This window comes from Heptranchias perlo, chromosome 15, assembly GCF_035084215.1.
Source record: "Heptranchias perlo isolate sHepPer1 chromosome 15, sHepPer1.hap1, whole genome shotgun sequence".
Lineage (NCBI taxonomy): Eukaryota > Metazoa > Chordata > Chondrichthyes > Hexanchiformes > Hexanchidae > Heptranchias > Heptranchias perlo.
This window is the reverse complement of record NC_090339.1, coordinates 38,522,937-38,545,474: the sequence shown is the minus strand read 5'-3', so window position 1 is coordinate 38,545,474 and position 22,538 is coordinate 38,522,937. Positions and strand designations below refer to the sequence as shown.

The following is a 22,538-nucleotide window of genomic DNA, read 5'->3' as shown; positions in this document are numbered from 1 at the left end:
AACCTAGGACCTTTCTGATCTGTTTGACTCAGTGCCACATCCAGCAGTGTATTTACCCACTGAACCATTGGAGGAGCTTTAGTTTTTGTACTTGGATGTTTTATCTGTAATTAGCTTTACCCTCTTTAGTTAGGGAGAGTCAATGGCTGGGAACCTTGCACCACTCCCTGGTTTGCAGTAACCCTTCAGCCTAAAAAAAAGTCAACTATCTGCTCCTGTATTCACATGGTGGGTAAATGTATTAAAAGGTGTGATACTGAGCCATACAGATAGGAAGGTCCTAGGCTTGATTCCCAGTCTGTGCTGAGTTAAATTAATCTTAGCCGGAGTAGGAGTTGGAATGCTACTATTGGCCTCAGCACTCCTGGGCCAGGGAGGGGAAATATCAGCCAGTCCTGATTGTTATCCGGTGACTCCTCCTGGAAGGAGTGCATGCGTGGATGTTGGGTAAGAACAGGATTGGGCATGACATTGATGGCTTTCTCGGTAAAGTAGTCTGCTAACACTCACTGTCTCGGGTCGCACATGAAAAACGGCTACATAGAATGATAGAAGTTTACCGCACAGAAAGAGACCATTTGGCACATTTTGTCCATGTCACTCTTTGCTGGAGCATTGTACCAGAAGATGACAGGTGTCCATGAAACTATATCACAGCATGTGAAGGGGAGAAAAGAAGAGTAAAACCAGGATTCCTCGCCCAAAAACAAATTATCATTAGCCTCAGCACCATATGAATGAACTAGACTTGAGCTGGTAGTTGGAGAGGTCTATTCAGACCTGTCAGACAACAGACAGCCAAGAATTTCAGTCAGTATATCTGCAAAGTTTAATATTAATGGAAGCAGATAAAAATTGGAAACACACCAGGTGTTTCACTGAAACCTAGACACAAACATGACTGGAAGTCTGCAATTCGCAATTGGTAAAAAAGCACACACACCCCCCTGGAAAATGAAAAGACTTCCTACGTATGTTTGTCATGGAGATCAAGGAATGATAAATGATCGAACCAGCCTTTCCAGCACAGACGACTGCAGCGCTGATTGAGAAGGACAAGCAACCAGAAACGTTCCATTCCATGCTAATTCACAGTTCCAATTAGCACAAAGATGTTGCCGCTCAGATTGCGATTGTTTGCGACTTTAATTGGACTTTCAGGTATGTGGAGAAAATCGATTTATTGTGTGTCTTGACATGAATAATGGGCAGTATCAAATCTGAGCGTGTGGGGTGTGTGTGGTTTGGTTGCTTTTCTCAGAAGTTAGAAAGATGCTGTTTTTGGTCAGGTAAGATCCTCATCCAGGTTCATATTACAATATGCCTCAATGAGTGCAAAGTAGGATCTCTCTACTGAGCTGTGCAATTTTCATAATTTAACATTAGAGATCGTAAATGTTTATTAATTTTCTTAAAATTGATTTAAAATAGAATTGCGCTGTATCTAATTCCTCTTGTTAAATCTCAAGCTGCATTAATAAGGTCTTGTACACAGGGACAGAGGGGTAACGATGGTGGTTCACTTTAACAGGGAGGAGCTTGGCTCTGTGTTTTGTGAAGACTGCCTTTTAGTTTTCCCTCACATAATGGACACTGCGCTCCCTCACTGCACCTAGGACACTTTGGATACAATTTTGCTACTCTGATTGGAACTCTGGAGCTATTTGCAGCCAAGCTGTGTTCTGAGTCAATGCTGGACATTAAACAGAAATGACTGATGTGCCCATCTAACACCAATGCAAATATTACTACTATTGTTTTCATTCAACGTTGGTGTTTTCCTGCATTATAAGCCTTGGCCCTTCACTTAAGGCTGTCAATAAAAAGAAAGAAAATGATAGGATTTATCAGGCAGGAAAATGACTGATGCTAAAAATGTCAGCGGCTAAACAGATTTTAGAATTTTAACGGATGGGCGGAGGTTTAGGGGTGAGGTTGTAGGGTTTTCGGCCATGTATCCTTTATGGATTTTATAAGAAATTGTCTCTAATTTTTTTAATCATATCCTCTTTTATTTGAGCTGTGTTTGTTCAAAAGACTTTTATTTATAGGTGGCTATAGTGATGATAAAGTTCATTTTCTTGTGAAAAACTAAAACAAACAAGTGGCAATTGTTGGCCTGATTTATGATGGACAGGAGACATTCCCTTCCCTCCATTTTAAATTTATTTTATTTTCTTTCTTTATGGCTCCCCCCACTCCATGGCCTGGCTGGGGGGATGTGAAGGAAGTCTATATATGTGTAGGGCTACTCTAAAGCTGCTCTGAGCCAGTTGCTGGGCCAGAACAAGAGTGGTAACTTATCATTCCTGATGTTCTATCCTTTCATGTGGGGAGCAGTCCATTTTCTACTTGCCATCTCCCTTCTTCAGTAGCACAGTCAAACTCAGGAACTTTGCCATGTGGGGAAATTGCAGGAAGCAATTGTTTTTTGTAAACATGTACACAAAATCTTCTAAACTTTCAAAACCTTTAGGAAGTTGACCCATAGATCAAACAGTAGTATAATACGATAGTTTGATCACTGAATACTAAAAAACAATGAAGCAGCATTTTTCTATCAGCAAGCTTGTTCCTATCTGGTATTTTAAGTCTTATTTTCATTGAGAAACCAAAATGAAAGACCAAGGCCCATAATCAAGGATGCCACTATGTTTGAAGAGAGCAGAAAAAACAAGGTATTTCCGCCTACATGAAGCTTAAGTATTAAACCCTGAAGATTATAGGAATGCCCAAAGAAGATAAGTGCTGGAACTTTCAACTTTGGCAGGGGTGTAAAATGGGCGCCGTTGGATAGGGTGGGGTATATAGCGGGCGGCTGATCTGACCCTCAGTACCACCCAAGTAGTACCACAATTTTGAGGTTCTGGAAAAGAATAAGTAGGAGAGATTAAGGGGTGATTTTAGGAGGCAAATGTGGGTGCATTGGGGGCCGGGGGGTTCTGAAAATCGCGCAAATCCCGTTTGGGTTCGAAGGCGGCTCCATCTCCCTGGCTTCCGAGTTTCCCAGGGACCCACCTGTGTACGCGCGGGCAACCCGAAACCAGAAGTCCCGCCGGCAATTAAAGCCGGCGGGATGACAGTTAAAGAGCCAAATGTATCTCAATGAGGTACTTAAGGCACTTTACCTGTGACAGAGTAAGTGATTAGAAAGATTTTTAACATACCTGGGCGGTTTGCCCACCACTTCTGATTCTCCCGCTCCGATGTCCCCCTCTTCACCCTCCCGATGTCCCCCCGATGTTCCCACGATCTCCCCCCTGATCTCCCCCTGATCTCCCCCCCCCGATCTCATCCTCCCGATTTCCCCCGCGATCTTCCCCTCTCCTCCCCCCCGCGATCTTCCCCTCTCCTCCCCCCCGCGATCTTCCCCTCTCCTCCCCCCGCGATCTTCCCCTCTCCTCCCCCCGCGATCTTCCCCTCTCCTCCCCCCGCGATCTTCCCCTCTCCTCCCCCCGCGATCTTCCCCTCTCCTCCCCCCGCGATCTTCCCCTCTCCTCCCCCCGCGATCTTCCCCTCTCCCGCCCCAATCTTCCCCTCCCCTCCGCGATCTTCGCCTCTCCTCCCCCCCAATCTTCCCCTCTCTTCCCCCCCCGGTCTTCCAGTCCAGCGTCGGATGCGTTTCGCTCTCTCTCTTTTCCGCCCCCACCACGCGTTACAGCTGCTGACGGCAGCCAGCCTGTCAATCAGACTAGCTGCCAGGCACGAAACCCAGAGAGGACATTAACCATCATCAATCAATGTGCGATCGCGCCAGAAACAGTAAGTTTGGTTCATGCGGATTTGTCACACGCCCAATTGCCCCACCCCCCTGCTGCCAACCCGCCTCCCTGCTAATACTGGGGCCTAAGGGACTGCAGTGTGTCTTGATTTCAACACAGTAAGGGATAATGTGTAGAATATAAAGCATAAGGTAAGTGGGCTGTTTCTGCACCAGGGCAGTTACTCATCCAATTATCTGTTTGTCAATAAAAATGACTTGCTATCAAATCTGAACAATTTTGGAAATTATGATTCATTAAAAACAATAATGTTAGTGATTCACTCAATACAAGGGTGAATTGGAAAGGCACATACACTGCACATAAGACATTGACATCCTGTCTACAAATATGTACATGTGGATTTTGATATCTCACTCTAAATGATTGTATTTATATATATATATATATATATATATTTAATTTATATATTTTTTTATATATATGTACTAGAGGATCCCCAATGATGTTGCTCACAGTGCGTAAAAGAATTTGCTGTTTTATTCCATGTAACATATATTATCAAGGCCACTGATTTACAGTGATTGAATAAGATAAATTGTGTTTTTATTACATAGTATTTTGGGAGTGTTAGCAGCATGTTTGAGTTTGAATTCTTTGATTATGCCCATATTTTTGTGGAAATTACAAATCAGTGGCTTTGATTGTTATATGTTTGTTTCAATTTTATATCTTATTTTTTCTAAAGTTCAGGAGGAAGATGGTAAGGAGGATCAGAGATATGTAGAAGTACGGGGGAATGCTTTTGTGGATTGGTAGTGTTGGGAGATAGTCCTGGAGTCTGAGAGGGGAAATGATGGGGTGTGGGAGGAGCAGAGGGATGTTGGAATCTGGGAGTAGTGAGAATGGTGTTCTGTGATTCTGAAAGGGATGGGAGCAGAGTGCTGGGGTGTGGATGGACAATCTTGTGGGGCACGCTAACCTCTGCTCTAGAATTCCCAATATGTACACCTAATCTGCAAAGCTCTTTACTGAAAGCATTATTTGGAAGACTAAAAGACAGCTGTTGCCTCAATGTCAGGAAAGCTGTTCATGACAACTTACTTCTGCACTAAGAAAAAACAGATTGCAATATTTCTGGCTGTGATCTGAGGCCTGGAGTAGGAAGAGGACACCAGCTCTTGGGGAGGAGCCAGAGGGCTGGGAATGGGGAGGGTAGCGGGTAGCAGCCAGCACCAGGTATGGGGAGAGACAGCAGGGTTTGGGTTGGGCAAGTGCCCAATCTTCACAAGTCTCAGGCAGGTGCAACTGTTTAAAACAGCAGATCAGAGACACAAACTGGGAGCTGGGAGGACCAGATCTGGAATGAGTCATATGGAAAGAATGAACTAATCATAGATACGTATAAGACTAGAAATAGCAAATCTAAGCATTACAGACAGATTGGTGTGATGGAAATAGAGTGACTAAAATAGTATAATGAATAAAGCACGACAGAAATAGCATGATGGAAAAAACATGACAAAAAAAGTGTTACAGGAAAGTGTTTCAGGAAGTAAATGTTAAGGATTTACAGGATGTGTGCAGGTGAAGACCCAATTAAATATTGGATAACCGAGGCTTCAAGTTCTTCGAGGACAAAACTCCAAACATGGTTATGTATATTGAACTGAACGTATTAAATAATAACTGGAACTATGATTTTAATTCAGCAACTGCAACAGCATTTCACTATCACTATCTCACTCTTCTTCCCAGAGAACGTATAAAGTTTTATCTCATATACCTACCATTCCGGAGGGTGGAAAGAACCACAACGCCTTCTTCTCACAGCCCAACCTCTTAAGATTGTTACATGTGCTATACACAAGACTCTTAATATTTGCTTGATAGATAGATGATAGATGTGTAATGAAATGACTGCACTATCCATTACTTCAGAGGATATTTGAGGGCAGGGCAGGCTACGTCAGTGATAGAGAAGTTGGTGTTTCCTATAGATAGATATCTTATGTACTTTTTTAACTCTAAAATAAATCCACATAAATTGAGATTCATTGCATGTCTCCTACTCCAACTCATTCTTTTTTAGGAAATTAAAATTGTAGAGTGCTATACCTCCTTCAATCTTCCTTCCCCCCCAAACTTGGGAGCAACTGACCTCTTGACATACCTCATCTTTTACATTTTTCAGCGTTGTTGCTGTCCTGCACTATAGGTCTTGCACCTTCAGCTAGGTTTCTCAAGATATAAAAGGGAATGCTTGGTCTGTAACGTCTACTGGCCTAATTTTCCTAATGTCAATTTCCCGGGTGCAAAGGTCAGGAAAAAGGGAGTGGCCTCCGCCCCCTTTACATTGCCCATGGATTTCTGTATCTGTTTCTGAGAAGCAAAACAGTGCCTATTTGGCAGTGTTACTAGGGTAATGAGACAGTTGGGGGTGGGAGGACTTCCCCGGCCTCACACCTTAATTTGCTGAAGTTATGTTTGTGGTGCATTCAGACGCAAGAAGCTGGCAGTGGGGCTTGCATTGGAAAGCAGCAGCTGGAATACTCTGAGGCCAGTGGCCAGGCCCACATGCAGATAATAAATTCACTCCCAAACTTATGAACAAAGATATGATTGCTGCTGAATGCTGAAATGGTTGTAGTTTTCTCACAAGGTGTTTTTAGCCTATGAATTAATTATTAACAAACAGCAGCCACACCTGCCAAGCTGTTGGACCTTCCTGGCACATTGTGAGGTTGGGTAGAAAGGAAATGAGATTTTATTACAAACTGACTTCTTCACGTTAGATCCCTCTGCTTTCTGGAGGTGATTAGTGGATCCACTTGGTTTGTGTGCAGTGGTATCAGTGAGTCAAATTTCGAACTTCCCTCGTTTAGTGTGAAATTTCAGGGAGGAGGGCAGGGGATTTAAAAAAAAATTTGAAGTTTAATATTCCTGAGCTGCAGACTTGTACTTTACACTATTTTACAGCAGACCAATCAGATTCTAAACAATAAATTTCTGAAAATTATACATGCACCTAAGATAAGGATAAAAGCAGCATTTTGCTACTCAGCCTTCTGGTGCGTTTCAAAGGTACCCTTCTTTTGCAGGGCCGGGGTCAAAAAACTGGGGGAGTCCCTGCAAGAACTTCTGTTGCTCCCCTCCTCTGGATTGTAGAAGTTAAGCACTGAATGAGTGGGCTGTTATTCTAAGAGGATTCAATTTTTGCTTAGATTTCAGCTGGGTGCCTGACAAATGTAGAAACCAACATTGTGTTTAAGTCTCCAAACCGAGTTACTGAGAAATCGACAACTGTAGAAATCCTGTTGCACAATAGGGAGTGCACACTGTCCCTCATAGGGGCACATTCCACTTACCTAAATGCAGAGAGCTTAACTGTAGATTGACAGATCCAAGTCTAAGGGACTCTTAAATATGCACAGCTTACAAGTACAGAGCACTGGTAAGCTTTCCATTTCTTGTCCAACTAGAACCGCTCTATCTGTTAGGGCTATGGTTTCCAGGGTTATCTGGAGCGAAGTGGAAACAATTCCAGCCCCAAATGATAGGCCTACCCCTGCAAGTTCCATTGGTGAGCCAAGCTGGCTGGTCAATCATCAACAGTGTCCTGGAGAACTGCTGACATTTCTGGTTCAGCTATCAGATTATCAAATCCACCTCAGAGGGATAACTTACTTCCCAACTTCCATCACCTGGTGTGTCATCTTGAACCACTTCAACCCCCAGGAGGATAGTCACAAGTTGATTGTTAGAAAACTGACAAGTGTGAGTTTGATCGAAGTTTTCAAGTATTAAGGGGAACTGATAGGGTAGATAGAGAGAAACTATTTCTGCTGGTTGGGAATCCAGGACTAGGGGACATAGCCTAAAAATTAGAGCCAGGTCTTTCAGGAGTAAAGTTAGGTAACACTTCTACACGCAAAGGGTGGTAGAAGTTTGGAACTCTCTTCCGCAAATGGCAATTGATGCTAGCTCAATTGTTAATTTTAAATCGGAGACTGATAGACTTTTGTTAACCAAAGGTATTAAGGGATATGGGGCTAAGGTGGGTATATGGAGTTACGTCACAGATCAGCCACGATCTTATTGAATGGCGGAACAGGCTCAAGGGGTTAAATGGCCTACTCCTGTTCCTATGTTGAGCCCTCACTAAATGGACAGCAGGTACCAGGAGCTTCTCTTGAATGACATGCTCAGCAGCACATCTGAGTATAAAATGTGTAAGTGGACTGTCATTCGTCTCCCACTCAAGCATGGACATACACCATACTCTATTCAATAGTAATATGACAAACTTGAAACATTTTTGTGTAAGATTTAGCTTAGTATTGGCTTCTTTAATTTTGTCATGGTGCATGATCCAGAGACTTGAGCACAAAATCTAGGCTGACACTCTTAGTGCAGTACTGCATTGTCGGAGGTGCTGTCTTTTGGATGAGACGTTAAACCAAGAGGACGTCTGCCCTCTCAGGTGGGTGTAAAAGATCCCACGGCACTATTTTGAAGAAGAGCAGGGGAGTTCTCCCCGGTATCCTAGCCAATATTTATCCCTCAACCAATATCACTAAAACAGATTATCTGGTCATCATCACATTGCTGTTTGTGGGACCTTGCTTTGCGCAATTTGGCTGCCATGTTTCCTACATTACAACAGTAACTACACTCCAAAAGTACTTCATTGGTTGTAAAGCACTTTGGGACATGCTGAATGTCGTGAAAGGCGCTATATAAATGCAAGTCTTTTTCTTTCTTTTAATGGGTTGAAAATCAGCTTCAATCAGAGACAACACATTGTATCTTAACTTTCCCAGCCCCTAACCAGTGCCCATACTGAATGAAACACTCAAGCTCTTTCACTCCTCAGATATCTCAGCAGCTGATCAGTTTACTATATAAGTTTCTTCTTCACTCCTTGGGTTCCTGAACAATTGATCAATTCACTGTATAAGATGTTTCTCTGCTCCCCAGACCTCTGACCAGCTGATCAATGCACTGTATAAGTTATACCTCAGTTCCCTGGCCCCCGAACAGTTAATCAATACGCTGTAAAGCTGCTTCTCTGTTCCAGGGCCCTGAACAGCTGCATTTAGCAACTTTGCAAGATTGAAAACCTAAATCAGAGCTGTGTAACACATGGCATCAAGGGCTTTCTTGAGTCAATGACTCCCTATAACTACAGCTGCCATGGGCTCTGTCTTTTTGGAAGTGGTATGAGGCTGGGTGGGAAATGAATTGAACTCTGCCCTTTTCTTTCTCTCAATTTAGAAGTGTTTTATTTTCTCCACCTGATGACCTACTGGGAGAATTCACTGCCAGTGGTACTGAGTCACACAGACCAGAAGTCCCAGATTCTATCTCTGGTCTGTGCTATGTTATATAAATTCCTTATTGTCCTGTACACAATGTAACTTAGATTTTCCAGCCAGTGCTATCTAAATGCAGGCTATCTAAACCTGTGCCACATTTTGGGATTTCTGTCTGTGCTGCCACAGCTTGGTATAATATATATTTAAAATGTTTCTATTAAGTTAAACTTTATTCTCAGGGAGTTAAATTCACAGGACAATAGGGCATGGAGATGTAAATTAACATTCGGATTGGTGTCTGAATCAGCATGCTGCTATCAATGAAAGTTTGTTTGGACATCTCAATGTTTTGTTCACGTCTATTTTGATTGAAATGACTTGATTCATTTGAGCTCAGCATTGCAGACTGATGAGATTCCACTTCCTGGGGTCAGAATTTACAATAATAAGAGAAAAACCCATGCTCAGGGGCAGTTGGGAATTAAAAAATAGCAGATTGGTTTTCTCAGAAGCTGACCAGAAATTAATGTTATTTGGGATAGGGTAGTGCATCTTTCTTGTTATGGGAAGCATTGTAGGAAAAAAAAATTAAAAGTCTGGAATTACTACTTATGTTCAGTCAAGTGTATTTTACAAAATAAACCAGATTCTTGATTTGTCTTCGATCTCATCTTAACAGAATGTACATCAGTTCCGGCTATCACCTTTAGCTATTTCAACATCACTCGTGGAGTACATGTGTCGCCTAAGATAAAGGGAGAAAATTAATCTAAATCACATATATTTAATCCTACAGGAATATTTCTAACATATTTGTATGGTCCTGTGTGTGATCAATGCATTGTTTTACAGATTCCGCTTCTGTTGAATGTATTATGGTAAAATTTACACGTCATGCCTGTTGGTTAGATTTAGCAGCAAGGATGTCCTGATCATCAGTGGATCTGTTTTTCTCTCAGGATGTGCGCTTGCTGTTCAGGTGACAGTGAAGGACAGACGGATGAATGCAACAGAAGGAGAGAGTGTCACCTTGCCGTGTACGTACAAAACTACCCTGCACGACTTGTCTAAGCTGGACATCCAGTGGACTTTCCTTAGAAACTCCTTCAAAAAACACATGCAGGTAAATGCAACTCAGAACGTTGAGGTTGAAAATCCTCAGCCCTGCTACCACCAGAGTGGGAGCTGGTGACCTCTGCTCCAGACTCTATTGGATGCTCCAGGGCCAGGGTGGGGTTACATCAATTGCATGCCAGTAGCAGACACCTTCGCCAATATGGGCACATCTTGAGTGTCCACGAGAGGAGGGAGACAGGAAACATAGGGCTAGGTGGTTCCTCCCCCTCCCCCGGCGGAATCAGGCAAATCAGCCCCCTTTATGGAAGGGCCAATCCGATCAAGCATAGGAAGACTTTCGAGGATCTTCCAGGCCATGACTGCAGCGTCCTGGTCAGTTGGCGGTAGGAAGGCTGGGGCTGTGGAAATTCCCAGCATAGGCATTCACTCTGCATAGCCCCGCCGTTTCTGATGCCCGATACCAAGTTTGGGGCAGTTGGAAATCGTCCTGCCCCAGGCCCTTTAAATGAATTGGCAGCCGGTGGGATTCTGAGTATAGAGATGGCGTTTCTGGCTCCCACAGAATTCCCACCTCCACCAGGCCTCCTGCATCCAACTTGCACCCCAGTATCACCATTAGGCCTATTGTCTCTTATCTGTACCCTCTTGTATATTGTTTCTTATCTACACATATTCAAAGTTTTATATCAGAAAAAATATTAGTGTTTTGGGACATTTGCACGGAATGATAGGAAATCAGGAATTTACACAATTGCTGTTACTAGGGTTACTTAGGAACAGAAGTAGGCCATTCAGCCTCTTGATCCTGTTCTGCCATTTAATCAGATAATGGCTGATCTATACCTTGACTCCATTTATTCGCCTTTGATCTATATCCCATGATACCCGCACCTAATAAAAATCTGTCACTCTCAGTCTTGAAAATTTTAATTGACCCAGCGTCCACAGCTTTTGGGGGAGAGAATTACGCTTTGTGTGAAGAAGTATTTCCTAATTTCACTTCTGAATGGCCTAGCTCTAATTTTAAGATTGTGACTCCTTGTTCTGGATTCCCCCACCAGAGGAAATAGCCTCTCCGTATCTACTCAAGCGAATCCTTTTATCAATTTAAACACCTCAATTAGATCACCCCTCAACCTTCTAAACTCAAAGTAATAATTTATGCAACTTGTTCTCATAATTTAATCCTTTAAGCCCTGGTATCAATCTGGTGAATCTGCACTGTACATCCTCCTTTCTGAGGTGGGGTGCCCAAAACATAGTATTCCAGATGAGGTCTGTCCAAGGCTCTATACAACTGAAGCATCACTTCCTCACTTTTGTATTCCAACCCCCTTGAGATAAAGGCCAACATTCCATTAGCCTTTTTGATTACTTTTTGCACCTGTGCACTAGCATTTAGTGATTTGTGTACCTGGGCACCTAAATCCCTTTGCTCCTACACAGTTTTGAGTCTATCGCCATTAAGAAAATATTCCGATTTGTCTTTCTTGGTTCTAAAGTGTGTCACATTACACTTCCCCACATTGAATTTCACACCTTACTGTGCTTCCTAACTTAGTGTAATCTGCAAACTTGGATATACAACTCTCTATTCCTTCATCCAAGATATATATGGTGAAAAACTCAAGGCCCAGTACAGATCCCTGTGGAACACCACGTGTCACATCTCTCTAATCAGAGTACAATCCCTTTATCCCTACTCTCTGCCTCCTACCTCCCAACCAATTTCTAACCCTTGTCATAAGGTGACTTCCAATTCCATGTGCACTCATTGTTACTAATAATCTTTTGTGCGGAACCTTATCAAATGCCTTCTGGAAATCCACATGGACACTCCCCTGTCATCATGTTAGTGACCTCCTCAAAATAAAACAAATAGATTAATCAGATATGACATACCCTTCACAAATCCATGCTGAGTCTCTTTGATCAGCTCATACTTATTCAAATGCTCAGTCACTCTGTCCCTGATGATAGATTTCATTAACTTCCCCCCACTGATGTTAAACTGACAGGTCTGTAGTTTCCTGGTTTGTCACTCCCTCCTGTCTTAAATAAAGGAGAGACATTTGCAATATTCCAGTCCAAAGGCACAATTCCCAAATCTAGAGAGCTTTGAAAAATTCTGATTAATGCATCTGCAATTTTCCCATTTGTTTCTTTTAATACCCTAGGGTGGAAACCATCAAGTCCTGGAGATTTGTCTATCTTAAGTCCCATTATTTTCTCCATTACCATTGTTTTTACTTATAGGCATTAGGCGTTGTAATAGTACAATTGAGTTCAGGAAAGAATTACATGTGTTGTTGGACCAACAAAAGCTTACAAGATCACAAGATAGATATTAATAAAGAAAAATACTTTTATCACCCTAGCTCTTCTGTCTGGTGGATGGAAGGTGGGCGGGTAGGATTGAGATAATACAAAAAAGAACTGGTTTGTTTGGTCAAATACCTTTTTCTGTTCCCAAACATTGTTTTATTTCTTTTTTATACACTTTCTTGGGTTTTGATACATTGTAGGTTACATGACACTTCCAGGTACATGTACTGAGTATTTACTAATTTTGACAACATATTGAGAGTTTATAGAGTGTGGTGAGGGTCAATCTCTGGCTTAGGTAGAAAGGAGAAGGTGGTTTAGAGCAGGGGATCCAACCTGTTGCACCTAAGGGCGGATACTTGTGTCAAAGCCAGTGAATAGGTCACTTTCAAGCAGGGGTCACTGATTAGAATGGGAATGCTGTCTGATTTTTACCTCTGAACCCAGGGATGTTGAGGGTTAATGATACTCAGGTACACCAGTCATTTGCTGAGTATAGAGGGGGTGCATGTTATTTATGTGACTGTAAATGCTTCAGAATGAATTAACGCTTTTAGAAGAGGTCAGGAAAAAATTGGAGGAAAGAAAATAAGGTTACTAAGTGAGATCAAAACTAGTAAATAACCAGCTCTAACCAAAGCTATAAATCGCTCTAAATCAATATAAAGTGGGATCTTCACTAACATAGCATGACAGAGTATAAGCCTTTACGTAGTAAGCTATCCAACCAGCACATTTCTACCCAAATCCAGCAGACCTCCTGTCCTACTGGTTACAATGTGGATGAGAGCAGCGTGATGCATTGCCCCAAGACGGTACACATATTTGATAAACGAGGATTGTGTAGCTGGCAATTCAAGGTAAGTTCTGTCTCTCTGTGATGCACACACCATAGTGCAGAGCAATGTATTTAAGCAGCTCTCCAAATTCTCCCTTTTGAATGCCAAGTCCACGGGATATACACTTTTCATGTAAAATGTGCACAATTTTGGTGCTGACTTACACTCCCATTAACAATCTGAGGAGACAAGAAGGTATCTTGGAACAATAACATTTGCAAGTACGCTCATGGTCCCATGAAAAGAACTTACTAACTCAAGCTTCACTTAAACTATGTCACCAAATTCCCTTAAATCATTTGTGCATTTTTATTTTTAAAAAAATCTTTATTTCACTGTCACTTACTTCAGAAGGGATGTCTACTTTTGCCAAATCAAAAGCAGACAGCAAGCAGGGAAAGGGCCAGGCTATAGATAGGATCATAAGAGAATGAAGGACAAAGGAATAGATTTTAATTTTTAAACTGGACTTTTGGGATCCAGTTTACTTCTTAGAAATTTCCGGACAATCTGCAAAAAAAAAACTTGCCAGTCTGAAAACAGACAAGTTTCATTATACGGCTGACTGCAGAAATCAAACAGTACCAGCGATTATACAGCTGGGTGGGAGTTAGCTGTGCATTCATCTGAGTCAGTCATGCTCAATCCTATTGCATAGCAGGGAGATACCACTAACAAAAATACATGCTACTGAGAATGTTTGTATTCAGAATGTTTGTATTCAGCTGTATATCCCTTGCATCAAAATAGTGCTCTCTTGATGTGTGAATCATCTGTGTGCTCAGAGCAAGAAGGATGGAGGACCTTTTTGAGTGTTTTGGAAAAGCTCCAGGCACTTCTGCTGGTAGCAGCATTAAAAAAAAAAGATTTGCATTTATATAGCGCCTTTCACAAGCTCAGGACGTTCCAAAGCGCTTTACAGCCAATGAAGTACTTTTGAAGTGAAGTCACTGTTGTAATATAGGAAACGTTGCAGTCAATTTCCACACAGCAAGATCCCACAAACAGCAATGTGATAATGACCAGATAATCTGTTTTAGTGAAGTTGGTTGGGAGACAAATATTGGCCAGGATATCGGGGAGAACTCCCCTGCTGTTCATTGACTTATCTGGTATTGCAGTTAAGTTAAATGTGTATGGAGGATTTTCGTTTATTTCTCATGTAGGCTGTATTCTGCCATTTAGATGGATTGTGTTATTCCTTTAAGTATAAAAATTGTTAATTATCTTTCCAAATGCAGTGTAGTGCCACCAGTGTTATGAATAGCCAATAAAACTAGAGTTTACAGTAAGGAATGTGATTGATGCGATCTGAAAAGAGAAAAAATACTTAGTGTTTCAGGTAGAAGCCTTTCATCAGAGACAGAAAGAGAGCAAAATAGAGGGGGGGAAAGAATATGAAAGAGAAAAGGCAGCTACCTGCTTTTAGGGCTCCATGACTGTGAGTGGGACCTTTTCATCGTAATGAGAGGATAGCTGTGGCATCTTCCAACCCAGAAAAGGGCCATCGCCACACCTTCTCACCTTGCTGTGATTGACTCCTCTGTCAAGCTGGTTTAATTAACAAGCTGGTATAAATGCGTAGGCTTCGAGGAGCTCCTGAACATTTACCTGAGGAAGGAGGAAGCCTCCGAAAGCTTGTGAATTTAAAATAAAATTGCTGGACTATAACTTGGTGTTGTAAAATTGTTTACAATTGTCAACCCCAGTCCATCACCGGCATCTCCACATCATAATTAACATCCAACAATGTAAATTTACCCACAGTTGCCAATGAAGTACTTTTGAAGTGAAGTCACTGTTGTAATATAGGAAACGTTGCACCAACGACCACCATCTCCAAACTTGCTATCATCACAGATGCAATCCTCTCACATGCCTGTGAGAATACTTTGTGCAGATTGGAGCCACTGGCACATACTCTGAGTATTATTAAACAATATTATGATTTAATGCTTCGAGGCATCTTGCATCCCTACATTATCATGTTTAAAAAGTAAACTATATTTGTGATCTTGTTGAGGTAGAATTGTTTGTGATTCCATATCATCTTTGATGTGTCTGTAATATCTCAAAAATCAACCAGCTAAGTGATACTCCCTCCAATTTTCTCCCTGCTCCTTCTGACTTATACAGGATATTGGTTTTATGGCTGGCAGCAACTATTTGACTTGGAGAGAATGGAGGGACATCACAGGCAGACTAACCAATGTCCATACAAGGGGCCACTAGATAGCAATCTGCGGCAGGAGCCCCTCGGATTTATTCTCTTAGAATCATAGAATCATTGAAAGTTATGGCACTGAAGGAGGCCATTCGGCCCATCGTATTTGTGCCAGCTGAAAAAGAGCTATCCAGCTTAATCCCACTTTCCAGTACTTGGTCCATAGCCCTGTAGGTTACGGCACTTCAAGTGCACATCCAAGTACTTTTTAAATGAGTTGAGGGTTTCTGTCTCTACCACCCTTTCAGGCAGTGAGTTCCAGATCCCCACCACCCTCTGGGTGAAAAAATTTCTGCTCAGCTCTCCTCTAATCCTTCTACCAATTACTTTAAATCTATGCCCCCTGGTCACTGACCCCTCTGCTAAGGGAAATAAGTCCTCCCTATCCACTTTATCTAAACCCGTCATAATTTTATATACCTCATTTAAATCTCCCCTCAGCCTCCTTTGTTCCAAAGAAAACAACCCCAGCCCATCCAATCTTTTCTCATAGCTAAAATTCACCAGCCCTGGCAACATCCTCGTAAACCTCCTGTGACCCTCTCTAGTGCAATCACATCTTTCCTGTAATGTGGTAACTAGAACTGTATGCAGTACTCAAGCTGTGGCCTAACCAATGTTTTATACAGTTCTAGCATAGCCTCCCTGCTCTTATAGTCTATGCCTCGGCTAATAAAGGAAAGTATCCCGTATGCCTTTTTAACCACCTTATCTACCTGTCCTGCTACCTTCAGGGATCTGTGGACATGCACTCCAAGGTCCCTTTGTTTCTCTGCACCTCTCAGTATCCTCCCATTTATTGTTATTGTGTACTCCATTGCCTTGTTTGCCCTCCCCAAGTGCATTACCTCACACTTCTCTGGATTGAATTCCATTTGCCACTTTTCTGCCCACCTGAGCAGTCCATTGATATCTTCCTGCCGTCTATGGCGTTCCTCCTTACTATCAACCACATGGCCAATTTTTGTATCATCTGCAAACTTCTTGATCAGGCTACCCACATTCAAGTCCTCTTACTCTAGCCTGAGCATTCTGGGGCCAACTGCATCACCCACTGACATTTTTCATTTTTTAACATTAATTTTGAATGAGTTGGAAAGGTAAATATCCTGGAGATCTCTTTTGCTATGCTGGTATACAGAGGATTGTGGGATTAGTGATGCAATGAAGTCAATACATTGCTGATCATGCTTGGCCCCTAAAATTAAGACAAAATCTGAAGTCACTCTGTGAACTCTTGTGCTTTAGCAGATGTGCTTGTTGCACTCTTCCTTTAAGCATTCTTAGGTAAGGTACAACATGGACCACATGCAGTGAAGAACTCTCTCGGCTCTGCCAAACAACATGCCTTAACTCCAACTTCAGAATAGTACCCTCAGCTGAATCAGTGTGACACTTCTATTTCCTACACTAGCATCCTTGTGACTTCTTTGAGTTAAGTTGAATACTTATGTCAGCTAGTACTGAACTTGTGAAAATTCTATTCCATAGGCACGTCCCTACTAGGGACTTAATTGAGACAACCTACTTTTGGCCCATATAGGAGGCTGAGTGCGGAAACTTTCATCTCACTGATCTGAACTGAATTCAACCCATGTTCCTCAAGGTGACAAATAAGTCCTAACGTAATCTGTATTATCAGAAAGGCCAGAAAAGGTCTCTCTGAAAGGAATGTAGTGGGCTTGGCCGACCTTTCAACTCTGGGCTTTTCAGATCTCTCCAAGAGTGTATCTGATAATGGTTACTCTTTGATCACTCATGGCAATGAGCAAACCTTTATGGACTTACTTATGTTGAGTGCTCTCTTTATCTCCTTGAGAAGGAGGAGTCACACAAAGTGCCTAGCACAACCAGAATATGCAAACAATAATATCTTTACACAGCAGAAAGCAAACAGTGCTCTTAATAATGCAAATTCAAACGCAAAGAAATTTGGTATACCACACCTATATCCAGCAGCCCTTTTATCAAACAGTCCACATTTACCAATGATGAATGCACTGAGGTGTGTTATGTGCAGTTAACATTGAACACTAAATTCCTAGCTTCTGGAATCATCACCCTAATGACTCAAATGTTACCTTTCTGCTCCCAGTTTAAGGTTCAACTGACTTCTGTTACTCTCAGTCTGTGACACTTGTCTGACTTGTACTTTCTTTCTGAAGATAAGAATGATTGAAACAATGTGAAGGGACGGAAATGATCCGAACTGAACTCTGACCTCAAAGTGTTTCAAACTGGATATTTTTGGAGCTAATTTATAAATATTGGGATCACCTAATTGGATCATATAAAAATCTCCCAGTGGTTACAGACAGAATGAAAACATTTTGATTTAATTCCTGAATGAATGGTTAAAGGCCCACAGTCATCATGAAAAAAATGCTACACAAATCTTTCTTTGGAGAAGAGAAAAGGATTGTTATTTTCTTCAAAATGTTGTTACATGCGAGTGATATGACAATGTGATGCAATATGATACATGCCCATTGCGCCATACATTTGTAAAGAAAGGAAGAGCCCCTTTAGCTGTAGTACAAAATTTGCAAATTGACTTTTTATCTGGAGCCCTACAGAAGCTGATTCTTTCCTCTGAATCTATCTCTATTTCTCTCAGTCTCGTGAATGGTTTCTACATCTCTGACTTGTACATTCTCTCTGAAGATAAGAATGAATCAAATGATGTCCAACTCTCTCCTGATTGCTGTTGTAGGCCTCACGTTTTCACACAGGTGAAGTCTAAAGGAAATGATCTTGCGAGCACTATTTAGCATCTCTCCTTTTAAACGTACATCATAGAGTGATGAGATATGGGTTTATGGCCTTGATCTTGGCTGCATTGCCTTGCTGAGGTAGCAAGCAAGCTAAGGGGGTGGGGGGGTGGGGGTTGGTGTTAAGGACAAATCGATGGAAGAGTCATCACTGGACTGCTCTAAGATTTCCAATGGCTGGTTCAGAGGCACTGGCAGTGACTTTTAAGTAGGTTCCACCCTTCTCACCTCAGCTGAAGTTGGTATGTTGCCCCAGGAGAACAGGGCAATAAGAAGAATATAGAGGAATTCCAATTGTTCAGTTAACAAAATCAATATTGTCTCTTCACCACTAGGTTATTGATTTAAATCCAGACCAGACTGATGGGGTGAAAGTCTACTTTCCCTGCTCACTATAACATGTGATGAGTTTGGGCAGCCTGTACTAGTTTACCAGTGGGTGTGGACCCATAGCACGGAACTACCTGTTGGGTACTAATGGGCACAAAATTGACAATTTCACCCAGAGTGCCCATAAGATGCCTGGTGTGAGATAAAGAAATGTGACATGGATTTAGTAGGCAGTGCTTCAGTTGGGGTTAGGTCACACTGCTGGGCCTGGTCTAATAATCCAGAGAACGTGAGTTTAAATCCCACCATGACAGTTTGAGAATTTGAATGCAGTTTTTAAAAAATCTGGAAATTGAAAAAAATCACTTTCAATAAAAGTGACCATGAAACTATCGGGTGTTGGTAAAAACCCAACTGGTTCACTAATGTCCTTTAGGGAAGGAAACCTGCCGTCCTTGCTTGGTCTGGCCTATATGTGACTCCAGTCCCATGCCAACGTGCCCTCTGAAGAGGCCTAGCAAGCCACTCAGTTGTATCAAACCGCTACAAGATATAGTTCCAAGATGAAGACCCACCACCACCTTCTCAGGGCATCTAGGAATGGTCCACATTCTGAGAATGAATTAAAAAAACTTAATAGGACAGTGTAGAAGGAACTTTATTCTGTTCCTAACTCACAGTATGGGACTGAAAGTATTTAACAGCCGTTTCTGGCAGGACCTTTTGATCTGGTTAGAAGTAATTTCTTAAAGGAGACCTGAACAGGCTAAAGTCACGTAAAACTTTTTGGAGCTGTAACTTCGCTTCACCTTGGTATTTCTGGAAAAAAAATTGGGGCTGTACCTTGGGGGCGCTTCAAACTTCATACTGCAGTATTTGGGGATCCTCCATCTCCACTGAGCAAATGTTCGAGAACATTATCCAAGGCTTCAGAATGTAATTAGCAATGGACATTCCCTTGTATATACTGTAAATGTTGGAGAAAGGAGGATGACGAGCAAGAAGGTGTCAAAGAAGCCAGGAGAATCATTCAGCATCGATATCCTATAAGCAGGATCTAACGACTACAATAGTCATTTTCCAAAATGTCATTACAGTTATGACCCCAGCAGTTTCATTTCACTCCTGAAGACTTAGAAGAGTTTTGCACCCTTCTTCATGATGAGCTGCAGATCACGTTCAAAATGGCGCTCCACCTGTAACTGAAAGAATCTAATGCAACAAACATTAACAACAATAGTAGTTCCAGTTTATATTGTGATGATGAAATACAGATGAAATGAAAGTATGTAATGCATCATTATCGTTCTGGAACAATTTGGTGAAACAGAAACTAAGAATCACCCCTGTGCTTACCCCTTGTGAGTTTATGGTGTCTCTTTTGCCCTATACTCATACTTCTTGAAGTCCCACCCCAGGGCCTGGGGTCTATGGTGTGAATGGCTACTTACATTTATAAAGAGCCACTTTGGGCAGAGATATCCCTCCTCTCAGGACCACTGTATCCTGGGATGGACTAATGGCAGGCTACATCTCTGGGCTTGTTCCTCAGCAGCCTGCAAAATTACTCTCACTTGTGAAGGCGTCATGAGTGAAAGTCTAGAGAGATATCTTGTGCTGCTATCCTGCTATTCCACTGGAAACAGGGCTAAGATACTGGTGACCACTGAGTGGCGGGAGAACAGACCTAATGGAATCAATAATATCCTTAAACCCCTGAAGGAGAGAGTGTACCTGATATCCTCCAAGCGCTTTGCGATGCTGCAGTGGAAAAATCAGAATCCGACACTCATCCATCTCTCCATTCAGTCTCCCAAGACCTGCAGATCACTTGTAAATGCTTCCATATTTTTTTTTATTCGTTCATGGGATGTGGGCGTCGCTGGCAAGGCCAGCATTTATTGCCCATCCCTAATTGCCCTTGAGAAGGTGGTGGTGAGCCGACTTCTTGAACCGCTGCAGTTCGTGTGGTGAAGGTTCTCCCACAGTGCTGTTAGGAAGGGAGTTCCAGGATTTTGACCCAGCGACGATGAAGGAATGGCGATATATTTCCAAGTCGGGATGATGTGTGACTTGGAGGGGAACGTGCAGGTGGTGTTGTTCCCATGTGCCTGCTGCTCTTGTCCTTCTAGGTGGTAGAGGTCGTAGTTTGGGAGGTGCTGTCGAAGAAGCCTTGGCGAGTTGCTGCAGTGCATCCTGTGGATGGTACACACTGCAGCCACTGTGCGCCGGTGGTGGAGGGAGTGAATGTTTAGGGTGGTGGATGGGGTGCCAATCAAGCGGACTGCTTTGTCCTGGATGGTGTCGAGCTTCTTGAGTGTTGTTGGAGCTGCACTCATCCAGGCAAGTGGAGAGTATTCCATCACACTCCTGACTTGTGCCTTGTAGATGGTGGAAAGGCTTTGGGGAGTCAGGAGGTGAGTCACTCATCGCAGAATACCCAGCTTCTGACCTGCTCTTGTAGCCACAGTATTTATGTGGCTTGTCCAGTTAAATTTCTGGTCAATGGTGACCCCTACGATGTTGATGGTGGGGGATTCGGCGATGGTAATGCCGTTGAATGTCATGGGGAGGTGGTTAGATTCTCTCTTGTTGGAGGTGGTCATTGCCTGGCACTTGTCTGGAGACACTCAGTGGCATCCCTGTTCTGGGGAATGGATGTGGATGTTCGTGTAGCTGTCACTCACTCCAGGATGCACTGCATCAATGACAATCCCTCTCTGACATTGCCACAGAGGATGGAATTGGATTCGAACACAACTCCAGCCATATGCCACACATGTTGTGAGAACACAGAGCCTCCATATTTGTATGATGCTCCCCTAGCATCCTTCTCTTCATTGGAGCTGCCTTGAGATCATTATCTGCATGCTCCAGAGCCAGGAGCTGATTTTTTTCTCCTCTCAGGAACTTGAGGTTTCTCTTCCACACTCACATCCTTAAGATTCCTAGTGTTGTGTGACTCACCCAGTGACATTTCCTCAGCAGCCAACTTCCTGGCACCACGGGTAGCTCTGCTGCACAGGCTGGGAGGAAAAAGAGTGGCAGAGCTATAGTGATAGGGGACTCAATTGTAAGGGGAATAGACAGGCGTTTCTGCGGCCGCAACCGAGACTCCAGGATGGTGTGTTGCCTCCCTGGTGCAAGGATCAAGGATGTCTCGGAGCGGCTACAGAACATTTTGGAGGGGGAGGGCGAACAGCCAGCTGTCGTGGTGCACATAGGCACCAACGATATAGGTAAAAAAGGGGATGAGGTCCTAAAAGCAGAATATAGGGAGTTAGGAGGTAAATTAAAAAATAGGACCTCAAAGGTAGTAATCTCAGGATTGCTGCCAGTGCCACGTGCTAGTCAGAGTAGAAATAGGAGGATATTTCAAATGAATACGTGGCTAGAGGAATGGTGCAAGGGGGAGGGATTCAAATTCCTGGGACACTGGAAACGGTTCTGGGGGAGGTGGGACCAGTACAAACCGGACGGTCTGCACCTGGGCAGGGCCGGGACCGCTGTCCTAGGAGGAGTGTTTGCTAGTGCTGTTGGGGAGGGTTTAAACTAAAGTGGCAGGGGGTTGGGAACCTGAGCAGGGAGAGAGAGGAAAGCGTAACAGGAAGGGACAGAAGGTATGGAGTAATAGGTAAAGTGTTAAAAAAGGAAAAAGCAGGAACTAAGCGTCACAAAACAGATTTGAAAGTTCTTTATCTGAATGCACGTAGCATTCGTAATAAAATGGACAAGTTAACGGCACAAATAACTACGTATGGGTATGATCTTGTGGCCATTACAGAAACATGGCTGCAGGGTGACAACGACTGGGAATTAAATATGCCAGGGTATTTAACAATCAGGAAGGACAGGCAGGAAGGAAGGGGAGGTGGGGTGGCTATGTTAATAAAGGAAGGAATCACTGTAATACAGAGAAATGATATTGGGAC

At 42.8% G+C, this 22,538-nt stretch overlaps 1 protein-coding gene across 1 annotated transcript in view; it reads left to right on the top strand.

The window, feature by feature from the left end:
• LOC137332804 (V-set and immunoglobulin domain-containing protein 1-like) overlaps positions 1 to 22,538 on the top strand; it is a 52,222-nt gene that overhangs the window by 11,086 nt on the left and 18,598 nt on the right. Inside the window, exon 2 of the mRNA XM_067996739.1 lies at positions 9,950 to 10,163. Within this exon, the coding sequence (XP_067852840.1) occupies positions 9,950 to 10,163 (214 nt within the window). The remainder of the gene's footprint in view (positions 1 to 9,949; positions 10,164 to 22,538) is intronic.